Source organism: Solea solea, chromosome 1 (genome assembly GCF_958295425.1).
Source record: "Solea solea chromosome 1, fSolSol10.1, whole genome shotgun sequence".
Taxonomy (NCBI): Eukaryota; Metazoa; Chordata; class Actinopteri; order Pleuronectiformes; family Soleidae; genus Solea; species Solea solea.
Genome location: NC_081134.1, coordinates 10,906,970 through 10,931,360, shown reverse-complemented (window position 1 = coordinate 10,931,360; position 24,391 = coordinate 10,906,970). Strand labels below are relative to the sequence as shown.

Genomic DNA, 24,391 nt, shown 5'->3' with positions numbered 1-24,391 from the left:
TTTTAAAAGGCAACCCCCTTAGATTAAACACAGTGCCATTGTGCAGCTCCCACCTCTGGAAGCAGGATTTCAATGACATGGCTGAATGGTGCCTTTCTAACAAGACAAAAGGCAGATCCGGCTAGTTGGGATGGAAACAGAGTCAGGGAATAGAAAAGACAGAGCTGACGGGAAATGAGTGGGAATCCAGACACACATACGCTTTACAAAGACACACAAGACGTGAATATTCACACATACACACAGAGGCAGTGAAGAAAGAGGTGGCGCTCTGTTCTCTCACAGGACTGGTCTGATCTCTCTCTTCCCACATTGAGATTATCAGATCCTGGAGGTTGAACACAGATGGTAAGCAAAATAATCTTCATTTTATGTTGTTAAATTAGGATGTTTGCGTGATCTTTCTTTAGCACTTACGCTGCAGTACATGTGTTTGGCGTACGTGTGCTGTCTGAAACTGTGCAAAAGGACCATGAGTGTGTGTGTGATTTGAATGAAAACGAGGCTCAGGCTTCTGTGGTGACATCAGTTTGTTTAAAGATTGTTAAGTGTGTTGGCAGAGAAGTTGTTTTCCTTCTTCTTGGTTCCCGAAACCGAAAGTTAAAAAAGTAAGGATTCAAAAAGTATAAAAACAGTAGTTTGTATCCTTGGGGTTTTCAAGAGAATCATTGAATTTTTAAGTTCAGAAGAAAAAAAAATCTAAATAACCAAATATGATGTGACTGTAACATTTCTATATTCAAAATAAAGCAAGTAGGTAGGTTATTTTCTTCAGTCATATATTTTTACTGGACCATTAGAAGAGATTATTAACCTTGAAGTTAAACATCTGGGGAATTCTCCCATTGATTGAATTGTTTGCAACTTATAACTTATATTTGTTTCTAAAGAGCTCACATAAACAATTGTATTTTTATTGTATTTGTAAATATTAATATTTAGGAAATACACAGTAGCTGAGCTGTAAAGTTTTTTTTGTCATCTAAATCCAGGTCACACACTAACTGAAATGTTCCTTTAAATCATCATCATAATTCAAATAAAATAATTCCTCATTATATACAGTTGTATACCATGTCGGCTGTGACCAACCAGCCTCTTCCTATTGGTCAACTGGAACGAGAAAAGCACATCCAGATGATCTTCAGAGCTTTCCAGAACCGATGTGGGCCATGCGAGTGCCAGTCTCACTTACCTGCACCCAAACCCCATACACTGCCTCCTGACTGGGATCCTGATGAGCAGCTTTCGGTTCAGGCTCCTGAGAGGAAGCCGGAGAACAGCTTCCTGCAGCCAGCAGAGAACGTGAATAGGCCAGAGATGAAGCAGAGTAACTCATGTGCAGCAGGTTCAGACTTAATGTCTGTGCTGGAAACAGTCAGTCAGATTCATATTAGTGCTCAGCCACAGCTACAAGGTAAGAAAAACAATGCATTGGTATCGCTGCAACGCAGAGACTCCTCTCTTTCTGAAACGAGCTATGCTTTGTCATTGCAGGTCCACAGTGTGTTCCCAGGAGGATCTACAGCATCGCCACAGGAAGCAGCAGGTCACAGATTTTTGTGGCTGTGGAAGGTACATGTGCAACTCCACATTCCCAATTGAATGGTGCTGTGTTTCAGTGTATTCTCAGTCTCTTGTTGGTGTCTCCCTCCTGCCAGAGAGTTCATGTGTGTGTCTCCAGTGTTGTGGTCCAGCTCGGGCCTATACATTGAAGGGTTTCAACTGTCAAGGCTGTCCAGTCTTTTATTTTGAAAGGCCCTTCAGATGGGACGCCTGTTGCCTCGGCTGCTGTCTGATGGAGATGAGGGTCTACTCACCTCAGAAACATCTCATTGGGACTGTGTGCCAGAGGTGAGACTTAGATCTGGTAGAGCAATGGAACACTGTGAGAAAAAAGTGTCATTACAGGACAAAATGTAAAAACTTTACAGATTAATATTTCCAATATTTTGCTTTTTGGAGTTACATCAACTTCAGTCCTGATCAAATACAGTATTGGATAATTATAAGGGTTTAAATCCTCAAAATGATTGAATGTTTGGTAGTTTTGAGCAGGGCTGAAGTTATTTAAGAGATTTATGCAGAGGGTTAGGGTTAGGATTAGCAAAGTTTTTATAGCAGTTTTTTGGAAGTGGACATGTTTGCCCTTAATGACTTAAGAGGGTAGCAACCTGAAGCCTGAGGATTAAATGTGATTTGGAGGTGTTTTATTTTAGTCTGATGATAGACGGGGTCTGATATTGACAGAGATATGATATTTATTTATTTATTCATTCATTCATTTATTTACAGTTTTGCCTAATATAAGAGAAATGGATTTCTCAAAAATGTGCAATGTTTTTGTGGTGGGTAGAGTCTTACCAAAATGTAACAGGGACATATTTGGGTGATCACTTACCCTAAAAATTTAGATTGACCCGTCAAAAACTACAGACAGAATGTTGCTAACAGAAGCAAAACAACCTCTTTGATGGAAGTTACAACAAAAATCATCGAAAGTTACGCATTGAAGCTTTACATGCATTTCGCTGCAAATGCTTCTATACTTTCATTTTGACTTCTTCCTTGTTTTTCCTTGTTTTCCTCAAAACATCGAGAATTTCGTCTATAATTTTTATCTATCATGTATTGTGTATAAAAAGGGGATGAAATGAGTTGTTGTGTTATGTTTTGGTCTGTCTGTTGGTCTGACCTCTAAGATGGTAGTGGTGAATGACTTGTGTTTTCACAGTTCTCACAGAGATGACTGAAATTTAAACTTTGTTTAATCGTTTTATCCAAATGATTCCCATACATTGTCCAAACCTTTAAAATGCCTATGTAGATTGTCTTTCATCCATGTCATTATTATCCAAAAAAAACCCACAAGAAAAGGTCCAGTTGCTTCCAATTCATCGTGTTTTGGATTCAAACCTTTAACCTCCTGCTTACAGAATATTGTACCAGCCATCAGAATACTTCAAATTCTCAGACTGAACAACTTGTAATGTGAACCTTTTTCCATGTTGCTCAAGCCTCCACAGCCTCCTCGAACCACCATGGATGCCCAGGCCTGGCTGTAAATAGCAATGAGAGCCTTTTGCTGTTCCAAACGGCCAGAGTGTAGTCTAAACCTGGGGGAGTTAATACAGAAAACAGCTGTCTGCTTAGAGACACACCAACATAACCACTCTGGGCTGGCAAGGAAGGAATGCCGCATCCTTCTTAATGGGAAAGTTGGCTAACGGGAACAAAGGCGGCCAAACCTAAATACTCCGTCTTCATGTGGCCTGAATGGGACTCCAGGGTTAGCTGAGGTGCCTTTGTGTGTTGAATTTAGTTCTCCAGAGGCGACGCTCACGGAAGTTGTGTCCAATAATGAAGACCCACGGTCTGGCAGAGGATTCAGTTACTACTTAGTATAAATATTCTCTTAGTTGCACTAGAATAAAGCTGAGCCCAATGTGAACTCTTCTGACAGTAAGCAAACAAAGCTTTTTGTGCTGCAGAATCACAACAGCTGACAATGTGATCAACCAAGCATCAAGGCTGGGCTGTGCCACCGTGTGAAGTGCTGAACGCTGCGTCTGCCAGGTCGCTTATTGCATGATTATATGCAAGGAAGTGTGTTACGTTGTGTTGTGTTACCAGGTGGAGCATGTTTACCTCTCTCCTGGAAGTGTGCGACTCAGAAGGAGTGTCCGCTGTCAGAATTCAGGGCTCCTGCTGTCCATGTCGATGTGTCTCCAACCAGCAGTTTCAGGTAGCAGCATTTAAACAACCACAAATACAAATGTGTTTCAATAACAGAATAACATTCTTCTTTTTTTGGGGGGGTGGGGGCCTTTTTTTTTTTTCTCTCAACAGATCGTCTCAAACATTGGTGAGAGACTTGGCACCATATGGAAGAAATGGCCAGGCTTCAATGAAGAACATAACATGGACCATGAATATTTTGGGTTAGATGGTGAGTTCTTACTGATTACATTTGATCTGTAATTCCTGCTCAAGTCATTTTGCAAATTATTTGGATATGATGACATGATCAAGACCATCTTCTGTATGTTTCTTGTGAATAATTTTTGTCCCTTCTACTACTACTTACTACTATTTGGGAACCAATGTATTAAATATTGGCAATATAGCCTTTTGAGGTACCAGCAGATGTATTACCATTTCCATTAAGTGATTGTAACATTTCTTTTTTCACTCTTTCAGTACAATCGACTATGGAATCAGACATGAAATTGCTTCTGCTGGCAGCCACTTTCTTGTTGGTAAGTGGATTACTTTCTACTGCCGTTCTTTTAAGAAAATGTGACATGTCACAATAAAACTTATAACACATGTATAAAGCGTTCATATTCCTTGGTAAAGGCTACCATCAGAACAAATAACTTCCAATACAACTTTGAAAATGTATTTTAAGTGATCGCATTAAGATATTTTAGTCAATTAAATGAAATATATTAAAAAGCAGAACTGGTTTATTGAAATCTTTCCATCAGATTTCCACACAAACCAAGTCCTTTGTTGTTATTTCTCCACAGAATCACATGTTTTTTGAAATGAGCTGATCCTAACAATCACCAGTGACAGACACTACAGCTCGACTTGAACTACAGGTTCCTGTTCCAATATCGTTCTCTCCAGTGTCGGTGTCCACCTAGAACAGAAAACTGACCACGATCCAAATAGATGCAAACAGATGCATATTTGACATTTATTGCTATAAACCATGAGGTGTACATCCATCAGTTTCTTGTCTTTTGAAACATACACACACTCACTCCTGCACACATCATCGCACTACCAAACATGGGCAGCATTACAGCATGTCAACAACCTCGAGGTGCTTTCTGAACATGGTTCAATGTCGAAAATACTCTTGAGGAATCAAATGTAACAGACCCAGACCCCGGGGCCCAAACTCATCTCTTTTGCTAAAAAAAAAAAAGGAAAAAAAAAAACAAACAGAAGCGATGGTCAGTGTTTCAGGACCACAATACTCCTTTGCTGAGGACATTTAAGCAGAGCCCAACCCTTGGATTACTTAAAGGTGGGTAAAGACGAAAACAGCAGGCGGGAGACCTTTATCAGGTCTGGCTCGAGGACAGGCACAGTGATTGAGGCAGCTTGGCAGTCCATTTTGAAGATGCCGGTCATACAACCTTCTGCCCAACACAGGATGGTCCTCATCCTTTGGGATTCAACTTCCAGGTCAAAGACGCAGAATCGTCGCCGATTCAATTGTGTGATCTTTGACGTGGACTGTATTTACAAATATATCGCACACAATAACTGTAATCGGTAATCATTTCAAGTTCGAAATGGCCGAGGAGTTGTCATTAAAATACAGAACTGTAATAAAACAACATCTACCTGCAACCCTGTTTGAGTCCCAATAAAACAGATTAACACAGACTTACTTTAATAGCAGGAAGTTGGATGTGATGTAAGCAATAAAAGCAGATCTAGCATTATAATGGATTTGTTTCTGTTGGTTTTGTTGTATTTAGTCAAGTACACTTTGTTAACAGCTAGGATCAAGCACCATTCATGTGCCCCCTCTGGTGGCAGGTTAACAGATGTTACAACTCGAGTTACAAATAAAAAAAAAATTGAAGGTTGTGTTCTTCCCTCTGCTTCGTTAAAAATAACACATTTTTCTCTTCGGCTTGATTCAGCGTCCCGTTGCGAGGCTTTCCTGTACGTTTTTGCAATTCGACACACAGAAGTGACGGTTTTCTTGCCCCCGTTCCTGACTTCCTGTCTTCACATCACACAGTGCCAATCCACACAGAGGTGTCCGTCCTCGGACTTGTCTACCCCCAAAGCATCACATATCTTCACACCTAAGAACAAACCACATTAGCATGAGGCGAATCACGTCAAGAGAAAAAAACTATTTATTTCACTCTTCATTAATGTAGCAACAGTTTTTACCCTTGTAGATGTTCTCTGTGTGAGGGCCTAACGTCCAGCACTAGCATTCACCAGACCATGGAAGTCTTCCCAGGCTCTAGGAAGGAGGATGCAGTACGTCATCATTCGTAATAAACAGTTCATTTCTTTATTCTTTTTCAGTGGTGGAGTCAGACGTTTTATACTATAATATAAAGCAAAAATCACACATTGAAATACAATAGTGATCAACACATAGTTGTCTATGTCTTAAAATGTACCCCAACAACTGACAATAAAAACATGCAGAAACAGATTTTGTCTTTTTTAAAAACATTTAATTAATTGTCAACCACTTTATCCTCCACATGAAGGTCACACTTACACCTACAGTCAATTTAGAGTGTCCAATGAACCTAATCTGCATGTGACACGCACACAAGAACCTGCAAACTCAAGACTATAAGGCCGGCAAACTGGGATCTGAACCAGTAACCTTCTTGCTGTGAGGCAATACTAGCCACTGCTTCTCCATAATTAAAACATTGGTTTAATAAATGATCATTACCATGGATGAGTACAGTAATAAGCATTATTCTAAAGATGTCCTGAAACTAACACGTGTACAGTTTATTATGTGCGTTATTTTTTTATAGCAAAATAACAGGTCGGAATTTCCTCCAGCTTTAGGATTAAAGGTCAAGTGTGTAAGAATTAGCAGCATCTGCTGTGAGATTGCGGGAAGTAACGGAACTCTTTTGTCTTTTTCCAAAGCATGTCAGGGAACTATGGTGGGCTTTGCCAATCAAAAAAAAGACGCCATTTATAGTATGTGGCGTACGCTTTTAGAAGCGAACATGCAAACTTTGGCAGGTTAGTCATTTTGGGTTGCTACATAAACAGAGCTGTAAGATGGTGGCCTCTTCAAAGAAAGGCTCTAACATAGAATCTAGGACAGGAATATAAAAAGAAATGTATATTCTGAGACCACGAAAACCAAATGATTTTTATTTTAAAATGAACATACATTTATTATATCTACTTTTGGTTAGCATAATCAATTTCTGCAAAAAAACTCCTCCTAAATGTTACACACTGGACCTTTAAAAATATAAAACAGAGAAACACTTTCATTAGTCATCAAAACAATATCTGCTCAGTTTAAGTAAAAAAAAAAAAAAAAAAAAAAATAAAAGAAAAAAAACATTAGCATTGTTTTACAGTCAGTTCACTACAGCTTAACATGTATCCAACAATAACTGAATGACAATGTGAGGTTTATGAGCATGCATACATGTATGAGTTATAGAGAAAGTGGAGAAGAATTAAAAAAAGGGTGGAGACATACATACTTAATGCTGTCTGTATGCGTCTTGTACTCCATGATGGTGTTGGGGGGCAGGTTGAGGACTCTGCGTAGCGTGTCTCTGATGCGGGCAGTGGTTGCCTGGTCACTCGCAGTTTTGTTCCAGATGGAAATGATGTCCTCCTGAGGTAAAGAACCGTGTAGAGAAGGCACGTCTGAGTATGATTTGAGTAGGAAGTGCATGGTCTAATGTACAGCAGTGTGTGTTAGTGGCACTAACCTGGAAGCGTACTGACACCACAGCCCCACAGATTTCCTCTCCCACCATGAACTGCTCCCCCAACATGGCCAGGATCAGGTTTTCCCAGCACCGAGATGCGAGGCCTTTCCTCAGACGGATGATCCACTTCCCACCCATCTTATTGGCATCATCCTACACACGCACACACACACCACATGCAGGATTTCAGAGTGGATCTTTATAAAATGCTAGTTAGTGTTCAAGATTTTGTACTCACCTCCCACATGGGTTTAATACCCTCTTTGAAGAGATGGAAGTCACTGTGGCCAGTCAGATCCCCTGGCCTGATCATGTGACTATAGAAACGCCAGAACTGCTCCACCTACCAAATTATGAGAAATGATTACAGTGTTGACGGTGGGAGAATTAGTCATTGTAAGTTTGTATTCAGAGGTTGAGGTCATGAAGAGCAGCATACCGAGGCAAAGCTGCCGATCTGTTTGATGTTCTGTTCGTAGCTCTGAGTGCTGGCTGGTCTCCCAGGGGTTCGTCTGGAATACCAGAAGGTGTAGTTGTACTGAAGTGGGTGCTCCCCTGCCCCTGGTACCACCATCTACAGATGAGGAACAAGTAACTTAGCCACTCACACACACACGCATCACCTTAAAGGCTGCAAACACCTATGAGCCTTTCCTTAAACAGGCTCACCTTTTTCCTTGCAGAATTCTGGTCCTTGTCCTCGTCTTCGATTTTTTCCTTCTCACTGTCTTTCGGTGATCCTTGGTCCTGGTCGTGGTCTCCACTGTCATCGTCTTTCAAACTGGATTTGGTTTAAAAAAAAACACACACAAAAAGAAAAACACTGTGCTCGTTAGTCTGTTTTACTTTGATCAATATTTTAAAGCGAAAAGGACTCATTTTAATTACTGTACTATGAAGTGATACATCATATGGTTTTCCTTCAGGACTGCTGAAAACGTAAATATGTGGTAAATTAGAGTAGATTTTAAACACGAAACTATATTTATGCTGCACATGCATTGCACACATTAACAATTAAACTAGCCTGATTGGACTGTATGTATGATTGGTAAGGGAAGAGTGAGCATCACACACATGCAGATGGCCTTGATGTTTTCAGTCCAAGACAAGTAGTGCTGGTCTCTCTAGCAGCTGCTCACTGTTTGTTTCGTTTATAGCGCTATAAATGTAATTAAATGCAATGACAACAAAAGTGATGTGAGGATCAAACACTGAACTTTCCAGTCATCATCTTAACATCGTAAAATATCTTCATGATCAATTAATCCATCGATTTTTTTTCTCAATTTTTTCAAAATTTATAGAGTTGTTTAGTCCAGAAAATATCAGAAAATGTTGATTGTGATTTCCTAAAACCATGAAATGATGTTCTTCTGTCAGTGATTATATTGTTATAGCAAAGAAAACAGAATTCATTCACATTTAAGAATCAACATTTTATAATCAAAATAGTTGGCAATTGACTTAGTAATTGATTAATGTAGCAGCCCTATTGGGCATTTGAAATGGCTGATAATGATATTTACACACAGTGCTACATGTTGTGTGCTCGAGCAAACATCCTTTCCGGAGGTTTAGTTAGTGTCCTAATGCTGTTAAGACATCTTTACTAAAGGTGTATTTAACTGTACATTTGCACGTAAAGCCAATAGGTGACATACAGTGATGCTTGGAGAAGTTGGTCCTGTCCTATATTAGTTATTTTCTCCTACTTTGATCATGTGTTAAGTTAAATCAGTTCCCCTTTCGTCTCTCCACTTTGCACACCTGAGTTTTGGGCCCGAAACCTGCTCTTCTTCTGCTGTCAGTTAATGGTGGTGTTAAACAGAAGTTGCCATCTGTCATGTTGCATCACTGTTATTTTAACTTTACACATTTTTAGAACTTTAATAGACTATATCTGTAATGCGCTGCTTTTCTTATCATTCTCTTTTTTAATAAAATGACAGGACCTTGAGTAACAACCAACCGTCCTGCTTTAGGGCTACGGAAGTCTGCTGAGCCGAGCCAGCGTGCACCTTCCCCCGCCTCGTAACTACTACCACACCGAGGATTTGTGGCCTGCCCGTCTGCCGCTAGGCTAAGCTACAGCTAGCAAGGGGGGCTCACTTCCATTTCACAAAACACTATTAACTCGCGGTTGCTGCGCTATTCTGTGTTACATGCACCTGTATGTGTGCATCAGTATCGTAGGGATTTTTTAAGCACACAGACCATGCAACATAGCTGACACACCTCTCTTTTTACACGCTACGTCAACAGCTTTCATTGACATTACGCTTTCCCGATGGTGGGGGGGGGGGCATCGCAGCGACGATGAGCCGTTTCCCGGTTCACACTTCACAGAAAACTTCGGCTACTCACGCGTCAAATTTGTTGTTCATTATTTTCTTGCTGAGAGTTTGTTGGAGTCCAAGAACAGCCTCCTAAATTCCGCAGCTAAGGCGGCGCGCACACTAGACTGTGGTGCCTCTTCTTCGTTTTTACCGTCGGTTTCTAACCCGCATGTTAGAAGCATTACTGCCACCTTCTGATCCGGAATACACATAATAGATGAATAGATGAGAACTTACTCATTATTACTGACTGTGTGCTTCACGAAATAAAACATGGTTTGGTTGGTTTTCTCCACACATTTGTCAGAGCTTTAATGTTCAAATTCTGAACACCAGTCGTACTCAGCTCCTCTTTCATCTTTGATCTTGTCTTGGACATGTATTTAAAAAAAATGTAATCACATGTTAAAGTGTCTACCTGGAGTGCTAAAACTGGAATGACCAAAGTTTGATTCTACAAATGTCTCTTCTTTACTTAATGTACCTATATTTTCAGTGACATCTGCCCCTTGATCCACTTATTTTACCACCCTTCCTTTGATTTTCTCCACACCATTGATTTGATCTGCGATTTGTTTAATAGAACTTGAGAATCTATACTGTCTCTGTGCAATGCTAATTTGTCCACCTCATTTTCCCTTACTCCTACACGCACTAGTAGTGGACAAGAGCTGTCAAGTTTGTGTGACAAAATCAGCCCAATGCCCAATTAAAACCAGGCCAGTAGAAACAAAAAAGTCAGTCCAGTTTTTGAACTAAAAGTATTCGGCAGCCACACTGCTTTTAGGTCCATTAATTTTAACCTATCAACCATGAAGAACTCTGGTCTCCTGGAAGTCACCTTTTAATGATTCCAAAAGTCAGAACAAAGAAAAGCTTCTTTATCTTATTGCAGCCCACCACTGTGGAACAGCCTTCCTGAAGACCTAAGGGCAGAACAGAGTTGATATTTTTAAGAGCAGACTCAAGACCTTAATTTTACTTTGTCTTTAATGTAATCCCTTTATTTATTGAATTATATTATGTTTATTTTATTTATTTATTTAGAAAGAAAGCCAGATTCAATGGAACGCATTTACGTTTCAACATTTTATTTCTCATCACATCTCATCAAGCTTACATTCAAACCTCATAAGTACAAAGCAAGATGGGGTAGCTTTATAGGCCTTTGTTAACTCTGGTTTCAGTAATTAATCAAAGACCCTGTGACTTCTGCACACACACACACACACACACACACGGGCATGATGAGCAGACACACACACACACACAGCCAAAACACAAAAAGAACTGGCAGCGGCTTCTTCATAGGACGCGGCTTCCTCTGATGTGCCGTGTCCCTCATCCGTCCCCTTGTCCTCTTTTCTAGCAGTCATTTCAAACAGAGTTGGGGGGGGGGGGGGGGGGGTAAAAAGGTGGGTGGTTGATGAGGATGGAGTCAGTAACTATGTGGACTTATTTAGGTCCTGCCTGACTTGCGTGTTAGTCAGGATAGTGAGCAGGATTGATGATGAGGGATTGTAAAAAAAAAAAAAAAGTCAGTTAGCTACTGACGAAAAGAGATTGTCAGGGGGTGATGGGTGAGAGATGAGAGAAAAGCTGTCGTTTGGTATGGCACGGTATGGCGGGGTGGATTTGGTTGGCTCTGCTGGTGACGACCATCCCCTCGCCCCTTGCACTGGTGAGGATCTTCATGAGAGGGTCCTTTGTTCCAGGCCGGCAGGCACACCAGTGAGAGAATCAGCAAGAGCAGTGGCAGCCCTCTTCAATCGCGGCTGTTTGTTTACACCAGCCAGTCCCGTCATACTTCATTAGCAGCCCAGCCCACCGACAACCTGTGATGTCCTAATCACTGATGTGTGTGTGGCTGCCCATCAGTACGGAGCCTCAGCAGTTCTGCATAAAGGGCTTTCTAGGATTCCCGACACACACTTGCCCACTAAATCTTTCTATCCTCCTGCCTCCTCAGCCGCACACACACACACACACAGACACAGTGAGCATGGTGAAGCTGAACAGGAGAACTGGATCTTTCATCGTGGGCCAAGAGGCACTGGGAGGTGAGCCAACATCAGAGGTGCAGCAACACTCACAGACAACTAGCTCTGCATCACAGAGATGTGGGAGACCTGCCGTCCAGAGACAGAGTAAGACAGAGAGATTATTCAGTGATGCCATCTACTCACCTAAGTCCCAGCAAGTTAAAAAGAGAGTGCTTTACAAAGTTCTGTTTACAGACAGAAAAGTCTGCCTAAGTGCAAGAAAAAGGGTCAAACATAGGACAAAGAAAGATATATTAGACCTCAGCAGACATACATTTTCTTTCTCCTTTTGTAAAGTAGGTAAAATCAGTTTATCCTTGTGCCCCTGCTGGCAGCCATGTTTACAGTGAGTGTCTGTGTCCAAGACTGGTTCTTGCAGAGGACAGCTCTACAAAGTCGAGGCTGACAATAATAATAACACTTTCAAGTTGTTTGTTGTCATCAATATAAAACCCAAATATAATATATTAAATTTGCAATGACGTAAAAGTTAAAAAGCAGCAAATGTTTTGATTTTTGCTTCATGTATAAGAAACAATTTGATCGGTTGAGAACATTTGAAGCTGATTCATTTAGTCATCTTCAGCACCACATCATACAAACCTCTAGAATGGCTCGGCCCAACCGCTCCTGACTTTTCACCACCTTCCTGAAAGACACACACTTCCATTATCTCTTCTGATGATGACACAACAGATGCCACATGGAGATACTGCTGATGTCATAACCTAACCTGTGTATCCTGCAAGACAGGCTGAGGGTGAAGTCTGCCGAACAGTCCGGCTCATAAGTGGATGGTAAAATGGTGTAAGCTCCAGGAGGAAGACGGCAGGCCAGACTGACATCCTGTGTGTAACAGTGGGGGACACAGCTGGCTGCGGGATCCTCATCCCTGAGGATCTTCTGTCTACCAGCCTCTTCTAGGACCTGGATACAGAATGCAGTCAATATCAGACGCTTGGTTAAAATTATAATGGCAGTTTTATCAATAACTCACTTGTTGAAGTAAAATCAAAGTATTTTAAAGGTTGGTGGAACTAAAGCTACCTGATAAAGTGTTACCAGTAACTTTACACAAGTGTGTTTTCAAATGTCACTGATCATTAAAAAAAACAATAATTACTGCCTGGTTTAAGGTAATGGTAACTTTATTAATCCTGATAGGGAAGTTTGTCTCTAACTCCATAATGATTGTCATTGCTTAGGTCAGGGAAACTAACAGAAGCTTTACCCTCACACATGTTTTGACAGTGGGAGGAAACCGAAAATCCACATGCACACAGAGAGAACATTCAAACTCAGCGCAGAAAGGACCTGGAATGGATCAGGGTTTGAACCCAGGACCCAGGACATAATCTGCTTAAGTACATTTGACTGACCTTATATACGTGGAAGCCAATCGGGTGTAGCTCAGTGTCAGCACGGCTCTGGTGCAGGGTAATCCTGACATTAACTCCTGATGTCAATGCTGAGTCATCATTCACTGTGAAAGGGAAGCAGGGGTTCTGCCAGTGTGACAGGAAGTTCCTGCTTCCACCAGCCGTCTTTCCCTCCATCCACAAGCTGTGGAAGTAACTGGTCTCCCACTCACCATCTGGTATTAGTGGCAGTGATGGTGCTGAGTTTTTCAGGGCACTGTGGAGAACACAAAACAGTGTTAGCTCATGAATAATCAATCAGAAACATAATCATTTATAAATGGCACTTTCCATTTAGATAGTAAAACATCACAATAAAAAAGTGTCCTGAAATATTCAACATACTTGAGTTTTTGCTTTCTTTCTTTCTCATGTGTAACATAAATAAATATGGATGTCTTGACAAGGTGGACTTGTTAACTTTCTCTTCCTCTTTACCTAAGGGATATGGAGGAGGAGGAGAAGACCCTGATGAGAAAGTGGGCCTCGGCCCCTGGCTGGTATGTGCTGGGGATGAGCAGGTAGTATCCAGGCTCCAGCTGCCCATGGAGTACCACCTCTCTCTCGTAGGTGTGGCAGTGAGTAGAAGCACAAGGAGGTTTGTTCAACATACGGCTCAGATTGAAACGCTTCTTCTCTACCTGGTGACAGAAAAACATGTGACTGGCAAAAAAAACAACAACAACAACAACAGTAATGCTCTTTATTTACAAAGCGTGTTTTTAGATCACATTGGACTGAGAAAATGCATTAAAAAGAGAGAAAAACTACAACCCGTCACCTCAGCTATGCTGTTAAATACATGTATGGAGAAAAAAAAATGTGGGGGCACATCTTGTCCTCCTAATTCAGGAGATTTGTTTAAAAGATGGAGGTTCAAAATGTATTGTTGAGTCAAAAAAGTTAAGATAAATTTTCTTGGCCTGAGTATCAGAAAATTAACTGAATGTGCTCGCTGCATTCCAAAAACTTGAGATATTTCCATCTTGGTGTGACAGTAGAGGGTCACGACCTATACACATCATCATCAAGTTGCTGTATGTAAAGAGCCCCTTACTTGATTCTATGTAAATGACGTAACAAACCTTCCACATGTGTAGAGCAGTGGCCTGGTAGTGCTGGTGCTGTGTGTTCCTGGTGTCCACACAGTGCGTTTGTGCATATTTCTCTTTGTTTCTCCACTTCTTATGCTGCAGCACGGACACCAGAACTTCTCCTCTCTCACTCACTTTCAGCCAAAACTTAGGGTTAGTAGCATAGCTGCTGCTGTTTCTGCTGCCACCAGCTGAGTGACCTTTAATCCAGCGGCCAGGCAGCTGATGGCTGTGTATTAGAGGATTTCCTGCCAGAGAGGACGACTTGTCAGGACGAATATCATATCAAGCCATTGAGGAAAAATGTAAGACTGAAAGTAGAAAACGCTCTTTTTTATTTACAAGATAATTACCTGTATAGATGCTCTTTAGGTGTCCTTCCTTACTCATAGGGTATCCCACTGTGACATCATCAAACTGAGACAAAAATTCAGCCTCATCCAACCAAAACTCTCCCTCCACTACCTTGGCTTGAAGATCTGAAGCACAATTAGGGTCAATGGATCTCCAGCCTGCACCACTGGGGAGAGAGACATAACAAGATCAAATGAATACAAATGTCATTTTAAATACTCAAGGTCACACTTTGTATACAGCCTCTTCAAACAAAATGAATCTTGAGTTACAAGAAAACAATATTCGCTATAACACATACACCTACCTCCCTATCCAGCCCCCTCGCCAGCAGCCTCGTCCCCAGGGGTTTCTGATCCTGAGTAGCCGCACTTCACTCCCCGACACAGTCTTCACATCCAACCACTCCATGACAGTCAGAGCATGGTACTGACCAAGCTCACTCGCACCTACAACAGGCAAAGAGATCAACGGGTTACGTAACAAGTCACGTCAGAAAAGAGATAATGGAAGTGTGTCTTTATCTGTGAGGAAATCGTTTTCTGACCTCCAGGGCTGCTGTGAGTAGAACAGCTCAGTACACACTCGTCCTTCACATGGCACAGAAGATTCAGGTCAAGCCTTTTCTTATTGACCTGTTCACAGTCCTGCTCTGGGCCCTGCTCCTCCTCTGACCCAAAGTCTCCCAAGCTCCAGTGTTCCGCTAAACCACCAGTCAAATCCACTAGGGCCTCCGACACCTGCCCTGCCCACAGATTCTCATATGAGCCATGAAGCCTAGAGAGAATGGACAGGACAGAAAACGGAATTTCCACACATTGTTTTACAAATGTATGTGAAGGTATGATGACAAGGTCAGGATATTTTCCAAAAATATCTGTCCTAAAGTTGACAGAAGGGAGAGAGGGAGATTCCACAGGCTTCTTACTTGGCATAGGCCTTCTCCAACAAGGCTACCCAAAAGGCATTTGGAGAGTTGCAGCTTGAGAAGCAGAGACATGAATTAATACAAGGCAGGCGGTCATCAACGGTCACCTCCATCCAGTATCCCTGCTGCCAGAAACGAAACTGGAAGACACCCCTGTACCTGCTGTCACCCCACTCAGGCTGGTCTGGGGGCATCACCTGCAGAGTTGTGGACAAAGTTACTTCAGAATTGAGAGGCAGAGAAACACTTGAACAGAGTGAAAATATAAATGACACAGCACTTGTTTCTCTACCTTGTTCAGCAGATGTCTGTTCTTGAGCAGGACAGTGCAGGCACAGAGAAACCAGCAGTCTCCTAATAAACCTTGTTTCGCATGACCCAAGTTGATGTTGTCGGGGAAGAGAACCGGAGACTGGCAGATCTCCTAGAGGTGAAATATATTATAATTGACCTAAAACATTTTTTTTTTTTTTTTTAAAGGTAAAAGGGGGGGAGTCTGATGAATTTAATGAATTTGCTCTTGAGAAGTTATTGCACTTTTACTAAATAGATCTGCTTTGTGAAATATTGAACAATGGACTAGACACTGTAAGCACTTTTTCATAATCACCTTTGTCATTGTAATTTCCTTCCGCCTACCTTGTTAGTCTTGTGTATTGTATCTATGTTGTTTTGTCATTAAGCTGTTTTTTTGAATAACAATGTAAATTTTGCACTTTTTACGGTTTATTGTATGATCTGAATATCTTGCTATATTTGCCCTAGATAAATGAAGGACATCTGTGAAAGGTGACGCAAGTATAGAAAGTTTTAGACTAACTAACCCAAAACAAACAAACAAGAAATTTCACAGTGGCATTTCCCTCTGGCATCTGATCTGACCTGTGGGCGCTGCCATGTGATATTTCCCTGAAGCCTGGCGATGGGCGTGGAGCAGTTAGAGAACAGGGACATGTCGTCAGACGGGAATTCCAGGTCCTCAGCCAGAGCCTCAACTCCGCACACAGCCTGGCCCTCTCCAGTCATTGCTCCTGTTTCTTTTCCACCTGAATCGCACCTCCTGGGTCTGCGGGTGAACCTCAGCCTGCTGGCACCATCCTCACTGAGCCCATGTACATTTTGCACTTGTAACACACCTAAAACAAAACAAAAAAAGAGTATACATTATGTTTATAAGCTTTACAAAGGCAACAACAGAAGGAGAAAACTGTAACTGTATGTGTTTCATGTCAACCTCTTCAGAGCTTTTAGCCTAGCATTACTATGGGTGGGTCAAAATATCGATTTGGTCCTTCCTCGTGCAATATGATAATACACCAGACCAAATATTGATATTTTAATTAACAAATTAAATTCTATTCTATCCATTTCTATTCTATTCTATTCTAAATTAAGGCGCTCTAAAGGAAACAGTCCCTGCCAGTTGCACTCACCGGGCATCCCTACTTTATCAGTGTTTAAATGAATGACGCTAAAGAAGAGGGAGTTTACAGCGGGATAATGGTGGAGAAAGCTTCGTTAAAAAATGTCCCATCCACGTTCAATACATAGACTTTATGCACTTTGTTCTCTTTGTTGTGAAAAAAATAGAGAAACCCAGCACTTTTAACTTTTCACAGATGTTTTGTTTTCTTCAGTTATACAGATATCGTTATATGATTGTCTTGCAAAATATTTGTTGTATCGTGGACCAAATATCGCATATGATATCGTATCGTGAGGTACCCTGTGATTCCCAACCCTAAGCATAACAAGATATTAAGAGTGGCTAACAACATTCTCTGTCTGTGATCTTACCTAGTTTAAATATTTAACAGGATCAGAGTTAAACTCTCTGTGGTTAACTATATAGAAAATGTCACTTGTGATGTATCCAATTGTATTATGTGGTTAACTGTATTTATTTATTATTTTATTATTTATTTAAGGACTTTATTCCTTGTGTTTTATTAGATATTGTAAAGCTGTCTATTAGAGATTAGCTGATCATGGTAAGGTAAGGCAACTTTACATGTACAGTCCGTTTCATGCTGTGAGGCTGGTATATGTTTCAGTAGACAATTGTGTGATAACTGTATCAGACAAGAAAAAGTGGTATCAAGTATATTTCATGCGTTTTAATTATGACATGCACTCACTGCTGCAATGACAGTATCGCCTTATGTCACAAATGATGTATGAATGAATTAGGGGGAAGTCATTTTTTTTTTATTATTATTTGCAATTAATTCATATTGCAATGGTTAAACATTGTTGTCATTCTAACTATTACTACTTAATTAACACCATTTCTCCTAACGTAAATGAAATGTCCTTTAATGTACATCCATCTTACCTCGCTCCTATGTTTAACATCTTTCGTCTTGCAGCTTGTGTCAAAACAAGCAGCTAAGCTAGCCTTCAACCTTAGCATTTGTTAGCTTGATTAGCACAGCTGTAGCATCTCTATGCTGCTTCATCTTATCATGGTTTGAGAGCAAACCCGCAGTGAGCGTTCACGCCAAGACCCATAGGATGTCGTGACGAGTGACAGTTAACTATCCAAACAGGTCAAACTAAACGTCCAGTTTGGTGTGAAAACACACATAAAAAGCCTTCCGCCGACACTTCCGTCACTTTATTCATGGGTGAATCCTTCCTGTGCCTGTTCACGCCCGCCACCTACTGGTCATGCAGCTAATTACACACCGTGTAAATTCTCTGGATGGATCATGGATGAAAAGCATGGATATTTATTACTGTGCTGTGCAAGTACACACGCACCCAAAACTAATTCAGTCTAATCCAACGACCCCACAGCGTCAATACTCTCCCCTTCATTCTATCAAGTTAACAATTGTATTTATTTATTTCACTAAAAACTTTTCTAAAACACTCTGAATACAGTTTCCAGATCACCACCAAAATCAAGTCCCCTTTTCCTTGAGACATAAACTACATCCCCCAGAAAAAAACAGCCAAAAACATAACCTGTGTGGCAGAGATGATAATAATAGCAATAGTAATAATGACTTAATTCATAAAGTACTTGGTAAATAAAACAAAGAAGACCAATAATTAAAAAGACAAAACAAACATATTATTATTATCATATCATCCAACCTTTATGAGACTGTTGTGTTAAGCTTGGTGTATCTAATAAACTGGTTTCTCTTTTAAACTTTTATCCCTAATGTACCTTTACTTTACTTTACCTAACTTTACAGTTAGAGTTGTAATGATCTGGGTGGTCAAACAGATGAATAAGTTGGCGAATAATCATTTATTGGTTTAGAAGAGAAAAGATAAGGAGTAGAAAAAGTTAATTTTCTAGTTGATTTCTTCATCCACTGCTGCTCAACCTTTTGCATTTAGAACGTGAGAGATTCACATGTAGCTGTTGAACACCCTGGCATAATGCTGAACTTACCTTATGAAGATAAAGCGACGTTCATCTGTCATAACTACAGCAGAGCCGTCAGTTAACGGAATGTGTGCTATTTCACATGCTTTCTTGGTGTCGCAGTAATATTTGACCTCCTGTTTTGTGTGTTGTATCTCAGCAGTTTGACAGGGATTCAAGTTTTGTGGTAGTGTGTGCGGCTAATACTGAAAAGAATGATCATATTGGTGAATTACTCCTTTCACTCAGTGCCAACAGCTGCAGCAGCAGCAATGCGGAAACACCTTCTCTTCAACAGTGAATCAAATGTCTGATCTGAATTCTTACCTTAGATGAACTGATCATGTTTGTTTCTGAAGGTGGAGCATAAGGATGATGTGAAATGGAAACGCCGTCATGTTATATGGGTGGAATGTGGAATGGAGGTACTTGTAACCACAATCGTGGGAAAGAAGATGTTAAAAAGTAAAGTTTTACTCCATTTAGCTTTAGGAGATGCTGTATATTTGGAGTGAATGCACCAGTCATCTGTCTCACCACACACTTCCTTATAATCTAATGTATGTTCACCATCATTTCGGAACATTCTTAACAAGTCAGGTCACAAGATCATTTTTTTTATCTGTGAGGAAACAGTTTTCTGACCTCCAGGAGAACTCAGTACACACTCATCCTTCACATGGCACAGAAGATTCAGGTCAAGCCCACCTGTCCTCAAATATCACGAACAATGTTCTCATAAACACATCTATACCACGTCTGACTCATCAGCCAGGGAAACGTATATTCGGTACCTTAGATGTCTTAGATGTTATACAGTAAGCAAACATTTTATACCAAACATCACCAAACAGCTTTCATTAGTCCACATGGTAAATTTGAGACTCTCCGTTTACTTTGTGCACTTGAAATTTAATCTCCCTTTTCTGGTTTAAGTGTCTTTGTGTATCGTTTTTAACAAAAACCTGCTTTTCTACAATATCCCTTTGAGAGTAAGGTTCATATTATCTTTATTTGTAAGCATTACATTTGGACAACAAAGTGCCAGTACCTTCCTGTAAACCACTGAGGGATGAGGAGGGCCCCCAGAAAAAAACCCTTAATAGAACAAACAAACTTGTAGTTAAATATAATGCTCTGACTAGATTATAGTATGAGAATGCAGGATGCAGGAAATTAGTAGAGAGGAAATCAGTCTTGGTGCGGGTTTGTCGGAAAGTTCATGATGAACAACTAAGCGAATTTCACTGTATTGTGACCTAGTTCAGTGGTCCAATATGTACTTTTCCCTCGAGCTGAATAGGTCTTGAGCGTTTAGTAAAGTTCCTGTGACCTAGAAAAAAAAACCATCGACCCACTTGATGCAACCCACAGGAACCTGCTACATCTTGAGCAAAAGTTCATCCTCTTCCAAAATGTCATAAAGCAATGACATCAAACGAATTATATTCTATCTTTAATAGTGTCATGTTGGTGTAGAGAGTCAGTGGCACGCCTGTGTGATGTCCCATGTTGCACTGGTTCTACAGGACTTTCTGAAGGTGTGGTCATTAGAAAACTCCAGAAACCAGATAAACCAATCATTTAGCTATTATATCGGTCACTATGCCATGAAGTGAATTCTCTTTATTTCAGACTTATCTAACACCGTCATTTATTGACACAATATCATTTATATTGACAGTGTAAACATTTCCTGTTTCTTTGCTTTTTTTTAAATGTTTGGCATTTCTACATAGTTGGGAATTTTTTAGTTAACATGATCTTTAAAAAAAAAGAAAAGAAAAAGAATTTAAAAAATGAGTAAAAAGTACAGGAACAGATCTACAGGACATCACTTTGATGTGCCCTACCCTCTCCCATACAACCCACATATCCTCCTTTCTCTTTTAATTGGGGCTAATGTGGGGAATTTCTGTGATGGTGTCATGATTCTACTGAGGGCAGGGCTCTGTTGTTCCTTTTTTCTCTGCATGGAAATTTCAAGTTTCTCTGAGGAACATATATAAAGCTGCTCCGATTCACCACTTTGTCATCACAACCTCTCTGACTCCACCTGTGGACGCTCAAGACAAGCCTGCAAAACCAACACAGAGGAAGCCATGGTGTCAATCAAAGCGACAGTGGCAGTCATCGCAGCTCTTACTCTTTGTCTCATGCTATCAGAGACATCTGCAGGTATGCATCATGTTTCCTCTCTTGCCTCTTTAGTTCCCCGATCCATAGCACATGTGCATTTATTTATTTACTTTATTGTTTATTTTCTCATTTTCTTGTGTCACAGTGAATCGTAACTGCTGCAATCGATACATGAAAACAAAATTACCATTTTCTAAAATCAAGGGATACTCAGTCCAGGATCATAAAGAGATGTGTCCCATCAACGCCATCATGTAAATATCAACACGTTTACTACCTGATTCAGACATGATGTACTGGAGATGACATTGGTCTTCATCACTTGTCACGATAATTAATTTACTTCTTTTCTCTTTTTTTTTTTTAAATTCAACAGTTTTCACACAATTAGGGGTAAAACGTGCACCGATCCCACTAAGGAGTGGGTGATGGACTACGTCGACCGTCTGAGGTGAGATTTCTCAAACACACACATCGAGTATGTTTATAACAAATCTATAAAATGTAGCAGCAAAGTATTAATAAGACATTTTCTTATCATTACAGGAACAGAGCTCAAAAGGTTCACATGCATAAATAAAAGTGAAGATAGAAACCTCCAAGACGAAGTTATGCAGCTGAGCCAGCAACATATTCCTTCACAGCTTTGCCTTTTTTCGAGCACGGTACCCATGGTATTTCATAATACCATAATTATAATAATAACAACCACCTTTTCTAAGTGTTACTGTGCACTTTGGCCATCAGCTCAGTTATAAGAGCGTAGCATTACATTATTTTAACATTTATTTTTTTTATATGTGTTGTAGTTTGCATTTGTATATATTGCAATCATTGAACTTTTATTAAAAAAAAGATAATAATTTGTATAAAGTCTCTTTCTCTTATTGTTTATTGTTGTGTTATTGACTCTAGAGTAGAGGAGGGTGAAATCCCCCTGACAACGTGCACGTGTTATCTCGCTCAGGAAAGTTTTGAGCCATGTGGTGAAATAGTGAAGTGAAGGTGGTGAAAGTCCTGTGACATCAGCAGGAGGAAGTCATGGGATGTGTTCTTTCCAAGCATGCAGTCAGGCAGGTATTCCTGTGAGAATGCCACTGTAAACGCTGACATCAGCTGTGATCAAGTGCAAGGTGTTGTTGTTTATTTAGCAGGCCATTGTGTAATGATGCTGCTCTGAGTAGAGGTGTGTCCTGGAACTGCTAACGTGTGAAATGTTTAAAAAAGGAATATCTAAAATCCTCAAACTCAACTTTTTGAGCCAAAATTTCTCCCTATATTCATCTTTTGAAGTTTAGTTTAAAAAAGAGACTCTATACTAAATATATTGTGAATGTTTGCAGTTGGAAAACTAAATCAAAATATGTTTTTTTTTAAAAAAACATTTTATACACACTTATTCAAAATAACACATTTGATTGTTTGATAGTATCTGGAATTTAAAATGAACATCTCCATGACTGAAAAAGCTCAGTGCTTTCTTAGTGAAAGGTCCAGTGTGTGACACTGACTGACATCTAATGGAGCGACTGCAGATTGTAACAGACGGAAGATTCCTCCGCTCACCCCTCCGTTTCCACACACACATAATGGAACTACGGTGGCTTAAACACACCATTTACATAGTATGCTTCCGCTTCAAACGCAAAACCCACAATGGTTTGATGTCTTTGCTGTAGAAACGTGGTGACCTCCGTAAAGCAAGGCCCCTGTCTAAAGTACACATACAAGGTTTATTTAAAGGCTACTAAACTAAACATTATTTTGATTCTAAAGAGATTATATGCTTATATTAAACATATGTATGGGTAGTGTATTAAAGTTATAGCAATAAGTCCTACTAAATGTTGTGCACTGAACCTTTAAGCAAGACTGAACATCAGATTAAATCGTTTACATACCTTATTTCAAGGCATTTAACTTAACATGGCTAAGACCGAGAAAGAAGAGAAACCAACATTTCACACATTAAGGAACAATTTAAAAAGAAATAAAAAAAAACAGACTCATGTGAAATTTACAGGAAAAATAGTCAATTATAAATCAGTATTTATTATTTCAGTTTTTATTTTCAGTGTCTTCCTTCAGTCGTTTCATGAAACTGTTGAATTATTACAAATGATTATAACAATTATAACAATTACCTGCGACATGTCTCGCAGTTCTGTGCAGCTCGATTGGTATCACTACAATAATTCAAATGAAAACCCACCGTGTTTCTGAATGAAAAGCATTCATTTGCATGTAGAACGTATCTTTTTCTTTTTCTTTTTCGATTCATTAGATCCTTATTAGATTTGGAAATTAGGAAGTTGGGAAAGGACATCATAATTCAGCATATGCATTACCTTTAGTCACTTAGGGTCAATATATTCACTTCCATTTTTTTTCAATTTACTCTACTTTTTACTTATTATGTCAGCAAGTCAAACCTTATGTTGTCACTTTTAGAAGAATAAAACATAAGGTCTGTAACTGTCCACTGCTCTGAGTCACCGTCACTCCTGAATAAAACTGCTTAAAAATCTTCCAACACTAGATGGCGGTAGCACTGCTTCAAAGCTAACATGTAATTGTTAAAGAACAGTTCAGCAACTCTTATCTTCTTTTAATTATTATTATTTGTGAGCAACAATCGTATCTCAGGCTGTGCGCTAATGCTCACTGCTGGACTTTAAACTGCTTCTTTAAAACATTACACCGTTTACAGCATAGAGTGGATTTCACTTTGGGGATTTTTTTTATTATTATTTTCCAACAAAAGTATAGGATTTTTAAGACCTGGAAAAAACAACAACAACAACCTTCTATTCACTTCTTTCTAATTATTATCAGATGTGCATCTTGTCAGCTGTGGCTGTTGGCAGAGCAAAGTGAGTCACACGCGAGTCCATCCCAAATGACAGTCCAGCGCCACGCTCGCAGCCACTATTACGTCACGTCCACTGTTCCGCACCAGTGCACTGAGTGCTTCTCTATGAATAATACAAAGAGACAGGGAAGAGAGGGCCACGGACACGGAGCGTGGTTACTAAATGACAAAGGGACTGTGTTTCTGTTAAATATGGAGTGAGCGGGGCTGAGGCGCAAAATGCAGTGGAAAGAGTAAAAGCGCGACTAAATTTACGTTATACATCATGTAATTCGCACATTTTAATAACCACGTCACACACTCGGGCACCGGTTCCGATTGAACTTTATTGCATGAATGAATGACACAGTC

At 40.1% G+C, this 24,391-nt stretch overlaps 4 protein-coding genes across 8 annotated transcripts; 2 read left to right on the top strand and 2 right to left on the bottom strand.

The window, feature by feature from the left end:
• The first annotated feature begins 222 nt into the window (after window positions 1-222).
• Window positions 223-4,956, top strand: LOC131469001 (phospholipid scramblase 2). The gene is made up of 8 exons (XM_058643782.1): window positions 223-348; window positions 1,066-1,417; window positions 1,498-1,575; window positions 1,662-1,854; window positions 3,634-3,745; window positions 3,850-3,949; window positions 4,201-4,259; window positions 4,533-4,956. Exons 1-8 carry the CDS (start codon window positions 346-348, stop codon window positions 4,557-4,559), a joined length of 924 nt encoding a protein of 307 aa, XP_058499765.1. The 5' UTR covers window positions 223-345; the 3' UTR covers window positions 4,560-4,956.
• On the bottom strand, window positions 4,678-9,995 carry eif4e2 (eukaryotic translation initiation factor 4E family member 2). 5 transcript variants are annotated; one of them, XM_058643821.1, is made up of 8 exons: window positions 9,840-9,995; window positions 8,142-8,253; window positions 7,912-8,046; window positions 7,711-7,815; window positions 7,473-7,625; window positions 7,235-7,375; window positions 5,929-6,004; window positions 4,678-5,837 (listed from the first exon to the last, which is right to left on the bottom strand). In XM_058643821.1, exons 1-7 carry the CDS (start codon window positions 9,857-9,859, stop codon window positions 5,969-5,971), a joined length of 702 nt encoding a protein of 233 aa, XP_058499804.1. In that variant the 5' UTR covers window positions 9,860-9,995; the 3' UTR covers window positions 4,678-5,837; window positions 5,929-5,968. The 5 variants fall into 5 exon arrangements, with proteins under 5 accessions (XP_058499804.1, XP_058499779.1, XP_058499794.1 ...); XM_058643796.1 differs by having other exon boundaries at window positions 5,929-6,091; window positions 7,239-7,375; XM_058643811.1 differs by having other exon boundaries at window positions 7,239-7,375.
• Window positions 9,996-10,878: 883 nt separating this feature from the next.
• capn10 (calpain 10) lies at window positions 10,879-18,298 on the bottom strand. The gene is made up of 13 exons (XM_058650723.1): window positions 17,983-18,298; window positions 16,530-16,783; window positions 15,940-16,071; window positions 15,648-15,844; window positions 15,267-15,496; window positions 15,027-15,168; window positions 14,719-14,885; window positions 14,357-14,613; window positions 13,710-13,912; window positions 13,233-13,488; window positions 12,587-12,780; window positions 12,457-12,502; window positions 10,879-11,940 (listed from the first exon to the last, which is right to left on the bottom strand). Exons 2-13 carry the CDS (start codon window positions 16,671-16,673, stop codon window positions 11,911-11,913), a joined length of 1,998 nt encoding a protein of 665 aa, XP_058506706.1. The 5' UTR covers window positions 16,674-16,783; window positions 17,983-18,298; the 3' UTR covers window positions 10,879-11,910.
• A 2,757-nt stretch (window positions 18,299-21,055) lies between these two features.
• On the top strand, window positions 21,056-22,013 carry LOC131467694 (C-C motif chemokine 2-like). Its single transcript, XM_058641761.1, has 4 exons — window positions 21,056-21,207; window positions 21,314-21,422; window positions 21,545-21,619; window positions 21,715-22,013. The coding sequence occupies exons 1-4, from the start codon at window positions 21,132-21,134 to the stop codon at window positions 21,746-21,748; spliced, it is 294 nt and encodes a 97-aa protein (XP_058497744.1). The 5' UTR covers window positions 21,056-21,131; the 3' UTR covers window positions 21,749-22,013.
• Window positions 22,014-24,391: the final 2,378 nt, after the last annotated feature.